The following is a 16,820-nucleotide window of genomic DNA, read 5'->3' as shown; positions in this document are numbered from 1 at the left end:
TAAATATTCTGTTAATATTCCGGGATGACCACACGGTCAGAGGAGTTCACAAGACAGAGAATACAACAAGCAGCACCACATTCAGCAGTTATGGCCTTGAACCCCGGTTACTAAAGGCACGTGCACTTATGCACCGTGGCACTGGGCTACGGCTTTATTGACCCGTATACAGTACTATATTATGTCTGCAAACGACATGTGTTCTGTGTAAATTTGTCTCTGAGACTAACTAACTCGGCTACGAAGAAAAGGCCCCTAAAAATGTTGACGTCATCAATGGGAATAGAACTCTGGTTTTTTTCCACCCGGTGTGGGGAGAACGTAGAAATTTGAATTTCGTTTTAATCTTAAAACTTAAATGATAAGCGTGTAAAGGTATTTACTGAGATTCACACTTTCTAATCATTGGTGCTTATTTACTGTGGTTTTTAATAATACTTATTATTATTTATGGCAACGTAAGAAGTGCAGTTTTATTTTGGGAAGCGCAAATCCAAGATTTTAAGAGATGATTGTATTTACTTATATTCTCTCTCTAGGAGATTTGATTTTCAAGATCTTGGTAAATAACTAAAAAGGCGATCCCCCCCCCCCCCCTTTCTGCTTCTTAAGAACGCGTGTACAAGAAGCTGATCTTTTTTCCAACTGCAATCCTTAGGGGAAATAGACAGCTCTGTAAGTTAACTGAATTGCGTAAGCTAGTCGACAGTTCTGATTTCTGAGTAAATCAATAAGGCTTAAGAATAAGATTTAATTAAATTTCCATCCCTAAAATAAAAAAATTCGCGCAAATGCTTTTCGCGTTTTAAGAAATTGGTTGGAAGCTGAGAAAGAGAGAATGTTATTGCCAAGTCGTCCTTCTCTAATTTATTCTGCGAGTTTTAGAGCCAAGACGCAAAGCTAGCAATTATTTATCCATTTATTTTTCTAAATAAAAAAATAAAAAAAGCGTGAATTATTCTCAGGTCTCGTTTACGGAATACCCAACGTTAAAACACATTTAAAACAAGTGAAAATGGGAGAGGAACAGACGTGGTGAAAGAGTTTATCTGCTTGTGGAATTAAATGTAAAAACAGAAGGAATTTGATCCTTTTTAATTACCAAATGATTTCCAGATCTTTTGTCCTGTCGTTGTCTAAAATCCAGGATTTGCCATATTGTGCAGTAATTTATATTGGCAACTTCCTAGCTGAACAAAGTGCGTAATATCCTTGCTCACTGTTTTGTTTAATTTTTTTTTCGAGAAAATTTAAGTAATCTTCTCACTTTAGTTGTAAATTATCTTCAGGTACAGCATAATGTACCTTTTTTTTTTTTTCCGCATTCTAGTAAACCAGATTACTCTTATAAATTGATAACTAGAGTAATCAGACATTTCAGAGTTCTTTCTGTAACAGTATGTTATGGCCTAGGGAGGTTCCAATGAAGTGTAAAAAGCTGATAAATAGGGCATATTTTGACCTATGTTGCTGAGACGTGGAGGATGAATAAAAATGATACCAGCAGAATCCAAGCAATGAAATGAAGGTAAGAACTATGCCAGCTAAAACTAGAATAGACAAAATAAAAATATTGAACATTAGAATAGGGTGACCAGACGTCCCGGATTATGCGGGACAGTCCCGGATTGGACATATAGCCTCCATACTTAATGGCAAACATGATTGCATTACATTTACCGGGAACCAATGGTGCAATGGAAAGGGTTTTTTCGGTAATAGGGTGTGGACATCAACAAAAAAAAACAACTGAACGTAGAAACGCTGAAATAAGTTCAAGTGCAATTTTGTTAATTCTTGTGAAGAATTTTATGAAGAAATAGCAAATAATGAAGAATTATTAAAGAAAAATTCACTCAGCGGAAAAATATTTAATTTATCTTGTTTTTATTGTTAAAAGAAGTATGCATTTTTATTATTAGTATTATTTCACAGAAAAACACCCAACCTTTTTTCACTAAACAAAAATGAAAGTCGATTAAAAACATGACCCTTCTAATAAGTGTTCCCCTCCCCCTTCTAATAACTATTTTTCTCAGTTCATGTCCTTCACGCAACCTTCTGTTCGTCATGTAGCGTAACACGAGGGGTACCTTCCTGACTTAAAATATAATATTTCAAAATTTTAATATTTCTTACTATCCTATACATTATATTTATTATCATATTTTTATTTGGTCTAAATTCAAAACATCGTTTTAAATTCAAAATGAAGACAGATTCTCTACAAGAGAAAATCACAATAAGTTTGCATTTGTCCGATTTTACGAATATTAGCGGGTCTCGATCACACAAGTTCTGTCCAACGTGAGGGGCACCTATACTAAATATGTGTATATTGTTTCTAGGGGGTTGTAAAATTCCCCCCACTCAATGTCCCTCATTGGAATACTAAGGATCTGGTCACTTCACATTAGAATGAATTTGGGAACAGAAATGTTGAGGAAAAAGACGGCTGCATCACGTTTGAGATGGTTTGGACACATGAAGAGAATGAACTCGAACAAAATACCAAGAAGAATGTTTGAGAAGAAAATCCCGGAAAAGATGGAGAGATCAGATTAGAGAATTTAGTGGCAGAGAATGAAAGAAGATGGAAGGCTTTGATTCATCTGACCGAACCCCAGCTTTGAACAGCAAGGAAGATACAGTAATTATACATTAAATTTGCAATGCCGCCATAATGACAATATATTGACAATAGAATTAATGATTAACGTACGTCTTTAGATATAAGAATGTAGTAAATCTAGATTTATCAGTTGCAAAATAACCCTGATTGTTTTAATACAATATTTGTATGTAGGTCTTATTAATCCTTGTATATACAAATCCTCCCCCTTATGATTGCTATTCAGGGTAGTTAGTATTAGGGTCAGGCGCCACCTGTGGTTTCCCACATCTGCGCCATATGTACGCTGTGAAGAAAAACAGTACTACTGTAAATGCCAGAAAAGTGGAGTCCCATCAGGGGCCCTGCGGCCCCTGGTGAGACTCCACGTTGCCTGCACACACCACTAGGGAGCTAGCCAGGCTGCCCATTATTCTCTGGCTTGTCTCCTTTAGGGTATCCAGAGCTTCCTGGACGGAGACAAAAAAAAAAAAAAAAAAAAAAGGGGAAGAGTCGGGGATGGTCAGTGTATGCAGGAAATGAGGGTATAATTAGAAATATGGAGGATGTGGGCGAAGGCATCCTCCAGGTTATCAATGGAGCAATAAGCGCCATCAGGTGAAAGGGGAACACGGGGAGGAGGATAAATAAGACACAGCAAGAGAGCTGCATGTAAGTTGCCACTGGCAAATCAGGTGGCCTGTAGTAGTAGTAGTGGCATATGATGCAAGAAAGCAAATGTATGAGCTTATGCAGCATCAGCCAAAAAAAAAAAAATCGCACCATTCCCTCCAAATGCCTGTCCAGTTCCTCCTTAAATTTATTCAACCTATCAACTTCCAGAACGACAGATGGAAGTTTGTTCCAGCAATTAACCACCCGCTGGCTAAAGGCAAATTTCCGCACATCCAATCTACATCTGTCTTTTCTTAATTTGAATGTGCCCCCTTAAGTTCGTAATCTGAACAAGTGGAAGGATCCCATCAGAATTCAGCGTGCTGAACCTATTCAAGGCCTTATACACCTCAATCAGATCACCGCGCAGGTGCCTAGTCTCCAGCCATTGCAATTTGCAGAACTTAAGCCTCTCTTGATAAGAGGATCCCTTCATTCCCCTCACCAATCTTGTTGCCCTTCTCTGTACACGCTCAAGTAAATCTACATCCTTCCTAAAATGAGGCCTCCAGACCTGTACGCAGTACTCAAGGAGTGGCCTGACCATTGCCTTATACAGAGCGATAATCACCTCCTTTTCCCTGCTAGCAAAATTCCTATATATCATTGACAAAACCCCATGACCTGCCCTGGCAGCCTGTCTGCATTGCTCAGAAAACTTCATATCTGACTGCACAATTACTCCCAGGTCTTTCATTTTCTACCACCTTAAGTGTAGTACCACACGGTTGGTACGTTTCTCTGGGGTTACTTCTACCCATATGCAGTACTTTGCATTTGTCAAGGTTAAACTTCAGTTGCCACTTCTTAGCCCATCTGCCCAAATTATCTAGATCCTGTTGCAGTAGCACACTGCCATTACTGTCATTAACAACCCTGCCAACCTTTGTATCATCTGCAAACTTCGACATTAAGCCTGATATACCTTCATCCTGTGGGCCAGTTGATCCTATCCAGGTTAGGATCAGTTGGCCAGTTAGGTTCGGATCATATGTTTGGAGTGATCCTATTCTGTGTTGGCAATAGGGTGCTCCGTCTTGTGAAGAGGGCTTGTGCAAACTTGCCGAACTCATAGTTTTATTCTGTGGTGAATAAGTGTTCGTTTCCTTGAGTTGTCTTGGTTGTCCTGTATACGAGTAAACAGGATGCTGCGGAGGTCCTCATAGTGTTGACAGGTATACACTGGTGTTCAAAGAAAGTGCATCACCTAGGAATTTCACATTTCTAAGCCTTTTTTCGCGATGGTATGTTACATTAATGCCTAGCATCGCAAATAGAAATATAAATAGTTAAGGCAAAGCTAAGTAATATTTGACAGGTGCTCTCAAAATATTCCAAAATGAGCATTTGCAACCTTTATACAACAGTTGTGGTAAACGCGACAATTATGGCTGAAATGTTATCCGAAGCCCTCAATTTGCTTCAGTTTATCATTTTAAATGGAAAAACAAAGTGAAAAGTTCACCAGGTGCAAACTAATATTTAGTTGAACCGCCTCTGGCCCTGACGACAGCAGCACACCGTCGCGGCATTGACAAGATCAATTTCTGACGATAACCAACTGATAGTTCGTGGTTCCAAACACTAATCATGGCTTCCTGAAGTTCACGAAGGCTCTTTGGTTTCTTTCTGGCAACTGCAGGTTCCACGTGATGCCAATAGTTCTCTATAGGATTCAGGTCTGGGCTGTTTCCTGGGCAGCTAATAGTTGTAATGGACTGTTCTTCCAATCATTTTTTTCACCTGTAACAAATGTAAACACGTTACTGTCGAACCTCGAATACAGAAATGAAGCTAAAGTAACTACAGAAGTGCCTACTTACACTTTTCTCTCCCGATGGCAAGGAGCAGAGTCGTCCTGAAAGATGCAGTTACTTGGCAGGTTGAAATGGTATCTAATGGTTGGCAGCAATTTGCCTTCCAGTATAACCAGATATCCATCGGCATTTATGGAAGCTTTTATAAACTGCAGGTGACCTGCTCCCCGATATGAAATGTATCCCCATATCATTTGGCTCGTAGGGAATTTCACTGTAGACACAATATAGTCTGGATGGTATTCTTTGCCGGGTTTACGGCGAATCGTTTGTCTCCCATCAGTGCCATGCAGGTTGAATTTCTTCTCATCCGAGAAAATAACTGATTTCCACTGCTCGGGATCCATTTGACATGCTCCTTACACCAAATTAATCGGGCATTTTTCATTTTTTTTTTTTTTTTTTTTTTTTTTTGGGTGAGGAGGAGCTTCTTCCTAGGACGATGGGCTACAAGTTCATTTTTGAAGAGGCGTCTTCTTACTTGCTGCATTTGCTACCACTCCTGTATGTTCTTCCCATTCTCTTTTCAGCTCAGACGAAGAAGCTTTACGATTTTTAAGGCATAAGCGCTTCAAAACGCAGTCCTGTTTTGGCGTAGAGACTCGTTTGTGTCCGGTTCCTTTTTTCCTATCAGTAGAACCAATATTCTTGAGTTTGGAAAGAAATCTACTCACTGTCAACTGATTACAAGACACTCTGTAAGCAATATGACGGGAAGAACATTCTTCCTCACGTAAAGCAACAATAGCACTCTTTCTTCGTGGCGTCAACTGCACGTAACTCGCCATCATGACACAAGCAAGGAATGACTGCAACTGTTGCAGAGCGTGCTTATATAGCTGAAAGTAATAGCTGATGCAATATTAGGTCATCACCTGTGCGTTTGCATCTTATCTGATGCAATCTGTAAAAAAATATTGCCATATACTTACGTTATTCGGATGACAATTGCAATTTTAAGGGGTGATGCACTTTCTTTGAACACCAGCATATACTAGATGATTCCAGTCTTCTATTTCACCACATGCACAGTAGGGATTGTCAATAATTCCCATGGATGTTAGTTTGTGGTTTATTGATCCGTGTCCTGTAATAAGGTAGGTGGGATAAAGACTAGGAGAGAACCAATTTGGAGACTTGGGAAATAAGGCATTCACATCAGGTATAAATTTCTTGATTGGAGGCCTCTTCGAATAACCTCCTGATCGAGCGGAAGGATGCCCGCAAGAATCTGAAGGGCTGGGTTGCTAACCGTGCAGCATGCACTTATAATAGCAAGAAGGATGGCGTGTTGGATGTGGTTTCCAGTTTACATTTGTTGTTGTAAAGAGTTGCCCTGCGAAACCAGACCTCAGATCCATATGTTATGTTGTTGTTTGGTTTTTAGGAGCATTAGCAACTAAGGCCATATTGCTCCGGGGATATGTGGTGGTCATTCCCTGACCTTTCCGCACCCTCCGTATTTGGTGGTCACGGGCTCGAACCCCTGTTCTCGAACTCTGTAGATAGATCTGGAGATTCTTCGGTACATTGAAGAGATTGTAATTTTGCTATTTTATAAGTAGTTTTGGATGCATTTCTATAAATTTAATGGAATATTTGCTCGCCTATGTCTTCAAAGAATACTTGTCCACCATAGCCTGTCGAAGGCTCCAGCGAAATTTATTGCTATTAGTAGGTAGTATTTGAAGGTAGAAGCTGAGACTGCAGAGATAATCCTTTGCAGTGTGTCTGGTTGTGGTAGTAAATTTTGTTGCCTAAGGAGAAAAATGTTGCCACTGTACGAGTGTTGTTTATAAATAGCATTAGCATTAGTAGAGGCATTTGATGCAAGAAAGCAAGCTTATGCAGCATCAGCCAAAAAAAAAAAAAAAAAACCCACTTCCACTTCACCCCTCTGTTCGTTCAAAATACCTGTCCAGCTGAGCCTTAAACTTATTTAGGCTATCAACCTCCACCACAAGGGATGGAAGTCTGTTCCACCAACCAACCACCCGCTGGCTAAAGGCAAATTTCCGCACGTCTATCCTATATCTGTCTTTCCTCAATTTGAATTTATGCCCTCTCAGGTGATTTTTCTGAGCTAGAGGAAGAATCCCATCAGCATTGAGCATGCTTAAACCATTCAAGGCTTTATACACCTCTATCAGATCACCTCGCTGGTGCCTAGTCTCCAGACACTGTAATTTGCAAAACTTAAGCCTTTCTTCGTAAGAGCACCCCTTTGTTCCATTCACTAATCTTGTTGCCCTTCTCTGTACTCGTTCCAGCAGCTCTACATCCTTCTTGAAATGAGGCCTCCAGACCTGTATACAGTACTCTAGGTGTGGCCTGACCATCGCCTTATACAATGGAATAATCACCTCCTTATCCCTGCTGGAAAAATTCCTGTATAAATCACACGGCATGCCATACTAACAAGTACTAACAGTTTGTCTCTAATTTTCTTACTGATATCTTTCCGCGTGGTTATAATATTCAACTCTATTATAGATCCTTTCAGTAGCGAAATTACCATACCTCCAGTTCAGCTTCCACAGGGGGAAGCCCAAGGGGTCAGGGGAGCCCACAGGCTAGCCTTGTATAGCTATTAAAGATCACACGGGGCCGTTTGGAAATATGGAGGAGAAGAATAAGATTTTTTGCCTCTGGATCCTTTCATTCTTTGTTTTGTGAACGGCTTCTTTCGTTGTTATTAGAACTTTTGGGTATATTAAATTATGGGCTGTTCTTTTAGTTCTGCTATTATATCTACATTTTTCTCCTGTTCTAAGCGTGAGTGTATTCTGTTATTTCCGTCATACATCCTATTTCTGTAGTAGTCATTTTGTCTTTTAGAATTTTTTAAAAATAATTGATAAATATGTTTTTGACTTTCTCTCATTGTTAACAATGAAAAAGTTAAGGTTTTTGATTAAGATTATAATTATATTTAATACTGCTCTTATACCACAAGAAATTAATAATATAGTTTATTACGCTATTTGCCTAAAGTACTATACAATAAGGTGACTTTTCAGGTATCTTACCTATACCCATCATCAGACCATGCTGTTTGGGAAACAGAAATAAAGGATTACAAAATTGAATATTGCAAATATAATTACCAATAATTACAATTACAAAAATTACACTTGCCAATATTACGATTAGTTGTCATTATTATAATTACTAAACATAATAATTGTAATTGCAATTAAATTTGTAATATATTTAAATTTGTAACCCTTTCTATTTTTGTTCTCCCAACGGCATAGTCTAATGATAGTTATCGGTAAGGTACCTGAAACGTCACCGTAATGTATAGTAGTTATTATTAATAACTACTATACATTACGTATAGTATATTATTACAAATATCACATGGTATAAGACTGGTATCAAATATAGTAATAATCTTAATGGACAACAACCACATAATGTCCCTAATTATATAAGATTTTTGAGTTAAGATTTTTACAGCTTTGGTGCACTTTGGCCGGCTTGATCAGTGGATGTGGTGCTGGTACACTAGGACCATGAGTTCAGGAGCGAAAAAAAAGAAAGAAAAAAATTCAACTTAAGTTCCATAAAAAAAAAAAAAAGGAAGTAATCCATTACTGTAATACATCATAGTCACACATCATTGGAGCTCTTCAAAAAATGATTTCGCATATTTCTTTGAGCATGAGGGTCCGTCACTCTAATTGCCCTTTCTATGCTAGGAATTTGTGAAGTACTTTTGTAATTTAGAAAGAATTAAAAAATAGTTTTTTTTTTTTTTAAAAATACCTTTAATATTTTTATTTACCTGTTTCATTAGAATCGCAGATTTCAGGCATAGGTCGGGGCTGAAATGTTCCAACGCAGTCACACTGTGACACTCTGACTCTAAAATAATGGATTGCCAAAAATTAATAACTACTTTGCATCAAGGCCCACGCTTATAAATACTGACCCGTTAACTAAAATATATTAATAAATTATTATGTGTATAGTATATGCTCTAAGATCACTTCGGTGTATGTTAAGCATAAATTTTAAGTTCTGGGAGTAAACTGAGTTTAATTTACGTCGGTTGCTTTAAAGCTATATCGCTGAATGCAAACAGTGTAGTTCACAAATTATAACAAGAAATATAAATTTAAGAAAAAGCTAACTTTTTCGGAATCATTCTCTCTATAAATAACTAAATATCAGTTTTATTGGAAGTAAGGTTACCATATTTTTAAATATTAAATGTTGCGTGTATGCAGCATATAGTGCAGGTGGCGTTAATATCGGCCAGTATGGTAAAGTGCATAGAAAGTGGAGCCATCATTGTATGAACATGGAACTTTGCAAAGAGTTCCTGGAGAATTTTCTAGTTTTGTAGTTGTGATAGATACTATATTGGTTCACTAGTTATTAGTATGAGATACTCATAATTAATTATTATTTCTATACAAAAAAGGATGTGATGAATAGTGAAATATAAACATAAGTAAATATTTGGAGAATAGGAAAGCAACTGTTATGATAGCTGTGTGAGAACACTGTAGATGGTTGTTTTCTCCTTCTTCAGTTCAAATCCATTTTTTTTTGCCCCTACGTTTTTCTCCCCCCCTTTCTCCTTATACTTTATATTTATTTCTCAATTGTAATTTGGTAATTTACTTGTTTTCCCACATACATAATTAATAAGCAATTTTTTTAATACAATGGCCACACATAGGCTAAAATGTAGCCTAGAAGGAGATTAAGATGGCAGTCATGTGTGCCAGTTGCAATAAACACTAATAAATACAGAATTTTATGTATACACTACTGGGTTCAGGTATGTAATAATAAAAGGTTTCAGTACAGTGAGACAGGTGAACTGGTATCACTGTACTGAAACCTGGGGGCCTGTGGCTCTCCCCAGGCTAAGTGGCCAGAGGAACAACACAACCCACACTCATACTTCACAAAACATACACTAACACACACGCTGGCCTTATTCACAGTATTGTATTCTACAGAGTAAAAACACGGAGTTGGGGGAGACCCCTGGTGCCGCCAGACAAAAAACACTGTCACTATGATTGATATCTAATCAAGAAATGACCTATGTAATTATTTACCTGTGCATTTGTAGTGCACGGCATTCTAAAGGTCAAATATATATCACTATGTAATTATTTACCTGCTCTTACATAGGTCACTTAAGAAAAGGCCTTTTGCTTCGGGTTTCATAATGGATGAGGAATACTGTTGCATCCCAAAAGCAGGAATAAAATATTTACAAACTCTCCTCAAAAATTTTAAAATATTTACAAAATACTAAACTACATACTGTATTTACAAATTTATTAATATTCAATATATAATACAGTACAATGTAATACAATGTTCATTAATATACAAAAAAATGCTACAATGGAACATAAAATATTAGACAGTGACGCCTGTGCATTCAACTTGGTGAACGTTATGGAGGCAGTTGTCAATAATTAATTGCATTTGTAGTGATGTAATTGCCCCACCCTCTTTTCCCATTTCCTCAAATAAATATCGCTAGGAGGAAAACTTTTAATGTATAGAGAGATATATTTTTTATTTCGTCAGTAGAAGTGTGCTTTCATGCATATATGCATATTGTGCAGGCTGAAAAACCCCCAGAATGACTTGCAGGGAGCACTTACTCCCCTGTGCTTGAGTGACTGCATCCTTAATCGAATTGTAGTTGGCCTCTTTAGAAACTTCTCCAGTTGTTGACAGGATTAGAACCCAGATGGGTTCTAATCCTGTATTCTGCCAATTAAGCTGCCACAGAGGATTAACAATTACTTACTTCTGCTCATCCAACAATCTAGCGACAGCTTGTCCACTTGATACAGACAATTTATTTATTGGCTTTGTTGCCTTAGATCAGGTTTTCCTATTATACAGCTTTTTAAGATCTTGTTCATCTTTAGAGGTTCCTGATTGGCAGAAAGACAGGTGTGATTATACAAATTTAGTTTGGTACCATGATACATCTTCTTGGATTTTTTTTTTTTTTGCTGTCAATTTTTTTGTCATCAATTAGCTTGTCAGAGTCAATTTTTAGAGCAGACAGTTTAGAAATGTAATACACTGACTTATGACCTAAATTACCTTGATTCTAATCCAAACAATACAAAGCAAGGAGGTTTTTTTCTTTAATTGTATGTTTTTGATTGTGAATTTAGGTTTTATAATTCATGGAATTGTTATCTCATAAATATTTTATTATGGTATTTTTGTATAATAAAATACACGATTTAATCCTTTTGTGTATACACACATGACCTTAGATTTTTTTTTTTTTTTTTGTGCTCTAATATATACTGTTCATTCAACTATAACTTTGCAAAAATATTATTATTTTTTTCTATTAAAATATCAGAAACACTAGCATTAGCATGGGTACATGATGCAAGAAAGCAAGCTTATATAGCTTGCTTTCTTGCACCATAATGTTCACCATCAGCCAAAAAAAAAAAAAAAAACTTCTCATTTCACCCATTCTCTTGCTCCAAATGTTTGTCTAGTTCTGCTTTGAATCTGTTTAAGCTATCAACTTTTACAATGACAGATGGAAGTTTGTTCCAGCAATCAACCACCTGCTTGCTAAAGGCAAACTTCTGCACATCTGTCCTACAACTGTCTTTCCTCAATTTGAATTTATGCCCTCTCAGGCGATTATTCTGAGCAAGAGGAAGAATCCCATCAGCATTGATCATTCTCAAATCATTCAAGGCTTTATACACCTCAATCAGATCGCCTCGCAGGTGCCTAGTCTCCAGACACTGTAATTTATAAAAAGCCTTTCTTCATAAGAGCAACCCTTTGTTCCATTCACTAATCTTGTTGCCCTTCTCTGTACTTGTTCCAACAGCTCTACATCCTTCTTAAAATGAGGCCTCCAGACCTGTATACAGTACTCAAGGTGTGGCCTGACCATTGCCTTATATAAGGGGATAATCACTTCCTTATCCCTGCTAGAAAAATTCCTGTATGTCATTGACAAGACACCATGAGCTACTCTTGCAGACTGTCTGTACTGCTCAGAAAAAACTTCATATCTGCCTGCACAATTACCCCCAGGCACAACTGTTGAAGTCATGTTGAAGTCTGCAGCATGACAGTTTTTGTATGACTAGTGACATTACTATTCAATTACAGGATATTATAATTAAAGACAGTTATGAGTACGTAGCTGCTTTCTAATTAAATGTACGTATGATAAGATTAGTGTTTGCCAAATCTTATCAAACACTCTGAAAATTTTCCGTTTGCTAAATTCTAGTTAAAGGCGGAATTATAACTAAGAAATATCAAATTGTTTCTCCAAATAGGTCATAAGGGAGTTCATTGCTCAGGTACATTTTTCTCGCACTGGGAAGATTATTAGTGATGATTTCAGGGATCTCGTGTGGTCAATCACAGTGTCGATATTTGCCATTGGGGGCATGGTGGGTGGAATAAGTGGGGGAGCAATTGCAAACAGGTTTGGCAGGTGAGTTGGGAATTAATTCCATTTGTTTTATCATCTTCATGTTGCTATATTTTCTATTGGATATATATACAAAAAAAAAAAAAAAATATATATATATATATATATATATATATATATATATATATATATATATATTGGATTACTGTGAAAACTTTATTATACTTGTAGAAAAGAAGTGACCCTAAGTTTAAAAACAGGCAAAATGTAGCAAACAAATAAGCATTTTAAAGGTTTTGTTTATTAATTGAATTTTGTACTGCAAAATTTATTTTAATCTTATTTGGTTTATAGTTGTTTTGTTTCTTTATTTATTACTTGAATTAAAAAAAATAAATAAACTACTTGTTTGGTTTCCTCCTGATATAGGCACCTATCCAGCTGACCATTGAATTTCTCGATGCTGCAGCCTCAACCTTGCGTGCAGGCAACTTATTCCAGTAACTAATAACTCTCTGGCTCAAAGGAAACTTTCAACCATCCACACTAAACTCTTTCCCTGCAATTTGAATTTATGGTTCTTAGTTCTGGAATCATTTATAACAGTAAAAATTAGACCTTTGTTCATTTTAATTTCTCCTCTCAGAGCCTTTTAGACCTCAGTTAGTGACTAGTCCCTGTCTAAGGTACCTAGTCACCAAACTGTGTAGTTCACATATTCAAAGTCTTTCCTCATGTGGATGTTCTTTTGCTGATCTCACCAGGTTAGTTGTCTGTCTGGCTTTGGATCCTTTCAAGACGTTCTGTCTTTTTTTAGATGCAGTCTCCATACTTGGACACAGTTTTCTAAGTGCACTATTAAAAAGGCCTTATACAGTCAGATTATGACCTCTTTACAAATGTTTGATAAATCATCGATAGGATATCATGGGACTTCCTTTCCACCTGTCTTCACTGCACCAAGGACTCTTTTCCAGCTGTATCCCTTTCCTTTTAAATAAAGAAAGGGATAAAGAAAGGGATCCCTTTCTTTATCTCCTTTTCTTTAAGTTAAACCTAACAAGTGTATAAGTTATTTGTATATTGTATTGATATTATTTTTTTAAGGTTACTGTTATTTTTGGGGTTGGTGTATTAAAACATAGCAGCCACATCTCTGACCATTCCAGTTGCCTATGTAAGTTGTTCGGAAGAAGCACTGCTTGGTGCTGATCATTACTTTATCTCCTCATGCCTTCTATCCCTTCATTAGTGTCGATTTTAGAAAATCGAGTAGAAGTGGTCCCAGTTCTTGGGGAACCCCACTTCTTATATTATCCTAATCTGAAGCATAAATCAATCACAATTAATGAAACTATTCATCACAACCCTTTGCCTTCTACCCTACAATCCATTTAAGAATCTTTTCTGTGATCTTGACATGTTCTAGATTATACAGTAGTCTCTCATGCAAAACTGCATTAAATTAGCATTAGCATTAGTAGAGGCATTTGATGCAAGAAAGCAAGCTTATGCAGCATCAGCCAAAAAAAAAAAAAAAAAACCCACTTCCACTTCACCCCTCTGTTCGTTCAAAATACCTGTCCAGCTGAGCCTTAAACTTATTTAGGCTATCAACTTCCACGACAAGGGATGGAAGTCTGTTCCACCAACCAACCACTCGCTGGCTAAAGGCAAATTTCTGCACATCTATCCTACATCTGTCTTTCCTCAATTTGAATTTATGCCCTCTCAGGTGATTATTCTGAGCAAGAGGAAGAATCCCATCAGCATTGAGCATGCTCAAACCATTCAATGCTTTATACACCTCTATCAGATCACCTCGCTGGTGCCTAGTCTCCAGACACTGTAATTTGCAAAACTTAAGCCTTTCTTCGTAAGAGCACCCCTTTGTTCCATTCACTAATCTTGTTGCCCTTCTCTGTACTCGTTCCAGCAGCTCTACATCCTTCTTGAAATGAGGCCTCCAGACCTGTATACAGTACTCTAGGTGTGGCCTGACCATTGCCTTATACAATGGAATAATCACCTCCTTATCCCTGCTGGAAAAATTCCTGTATATCATTGACAATACTCCATGAGCTACTCTTGCAGCCCGTCTGCACTGCTCAGAGAACTTCATATCTGCCTGCACAACCACCCCCAAGTCCCTTTCATTCTCTACCACTGTCAGTGTAGTACCACAGAGTTGATACGTTGCTCTGGGGTTGCTGTTTCCCATGTGTAGTACTTTACATTTGTCAATGTTAAACTTCATTTGCCACCTCTCAGCCCATCTGCTCAACCTTTCCAGATCCTGTTGCAGCAGCATAGTGTCAGTAGTGTCCTTGACAACCCTGCCTACCTTTGTATTGTCTGCAAACTTCGACATTAAACTTGATATACCATCATCAATATCATTTATGAATACAGAAAACAATAATGGACCCAACACTGAGCCCTGAGGGACTCCACTAATAACATTAGTCCACGATGAGCAGTGTCCATTGATTACCACTCTCTGTCTTCTCCCCCTCAGCCACCCCTTTATCCACAGCAGCAATTTGCCTCCAATGTCACACTGCTCCAATTTGTGCAGCAGTCTTCCATGTGCAACAGTGTCAAAAAGCAAAGCATTTTAGCTTTGGATTTTAGCAAAGCATTTTAGCAAAATGCTTTGCTAAAATCCAAATAACCAATTTTGAAATTATTTCCTGCACCAACTCATGATTGACTGTCAAAATAGCTAACCAAGTTGGTTGAACATGATTTTCCCTTTACAAAACCATTCTGCAATAATACAGGATTAAAAGGATTACAAGAATACGGTATTTAGATTAAACAGAAACAGACTTCTGTTTCTGTTTAATCCAAATACTGTATTATTACACTGTTGATCATCATCTCCATGATTTTCCCTACCACTGAGGTTGAACTGACCAGTCAGTAGTTAACAATGTCACTCAATGCCTTTTATGTATTGGTGATATATCGACACTTTTCCAATCCAGATGAATCTCTTCTGACTCTAGCGATGCCCTCATGAGTGATGTGGCACATTTTAACCATAGTTGTTTTTGGGCCATAACAAATGAAAACATACAAGCCCTCATGATTAACTTTAATGCTTTAATGCACTCTCTTGCCACTTCCATCAAAATTACTGGGTATATGCCATCAATCCCAGGAGCCTCACTCATCTATAGTCTGGAAAGTTTTTTTTTTTTTTTAATAATCAATCACTTGTAATTTCAATATTTTTAATTTCATGCTTCCCATCTTGACTTTTACAGTTTCTTCTCACCATGAAGGGGATCTTTCCTTTTACATATTGAGGCAAAGTACCTGTTAAAGTCATTTTCAACATCAGATAAATCAGATCAAAGACTTTTGATCAGATTGATTTTCTTGTCTTTTGTTTTCAGACTGTTGAAAAACTATTCGTCTCTGTTCTTTAATCTTTCAGCTAGCGATTTCTCATACTTAACTTTTACCAGCCTAACCTTTCCTGTGGTACTATTACAAATCAATTTGTAGGAACTATAGGTTTTAGTACTTTTCATTGCTCTGTAACTTTTCCACACTATCTTTTTCTGCTCTATTAAACTGGTTAGTTGATTATTTAAATTGTGACTTAAATTTTTTTTCCCTTTTGCATTTTCTCTAAGAGACTCCCCAAACATGAAAGGTCATTGAGAACTATAGTACTCTAATATCATGAATGGCTTTAGGAATTGGATAACACCTTATAAGAAACTCAACTTTGATTTCTGTAGGTCGTAATTGTCAGTAAATATAGAAGGAGGAAGATCATTCAAATAATGGAGGGAATAACTGAAGAAATAAAGTTAGTTTGGAATTGAACTTTTATTAGATGTCTAGTTGATGCATATGAATAGATTTGTCTACAAAAAAAAAAATGGAATTATAGATACATTATTCAGAAGAACAGTGCCTATAGAAGTATCTGCAGAAAATACATGCGATAAAACTGATATCTGCATTATGGGATTGTAATTAGCAGACAGTGTCATTTGAGAGCAGTCAGACAGTTAATCTGACTGCTTTCTTTTGGCCAGTTCTTCCTCGAATCTGTTTAAGCTATCAACTTCCACAGTGACAGATGGGAGTTTGTTCGGCAATCAAACCCTCGTTGGCTAAAGGCAAACTTCTGCATATCTATTCTGCAAATAGCTTGTATAGATTTGGTACTCTGCTAATTTCTTATCCATACCAAAGTGTTCTTTTACTCAGAAAAAGTTGCAAAATACTGCTGTAAACATGCATAAACAGCTTAAGATTTCAATAAACTTCAGTTATT

The 16,820-nt window shown here is 37.1% G+C and overlaps 1 protein-coding gene across 2 annotated transcripts in view; it reads left to right on the top strand.

The window, feature by feature from the left end:
- LOC150083870 (glucose transporter type 1-like) overlaps positions 1-16,820 on the top strand; it is a 433,074-nt gene that overhangs the window by 289,764 nt on the left and 126,490 nt on the right. For both annotated transcript variants that reach the window (XM_090374917.1, XM_090374916.1), the window contains one exon: positions 12,423-12,583. In XM_090374917.1, the coding sequence (XP_090231043.1) occupies positions 12,423-12,583 (161 nt within the window). The remainder of the gene's footprint in view (positions 1-12,422; positions 12,584-16,820) is intronic.

Source organism: Mastigoproctus giganteus, chromosome 6, assembly GCF_048544385.1.
Source record: "Mastigoproctus giganteus isolate SK-2022 chromosome 6, ASM4854438v1, whole genome shotgun sequence".
Lineage (NCBI taxonomy): Eukaryota > Metazoa > Arthropoda > Arachnida > Uropygi > Thelyphonidae > Mastigoproctus > Mastigoproctus giganteus.
This window is presented reverse-complemented; position numbering and strand designations above follow the sequence as displayed.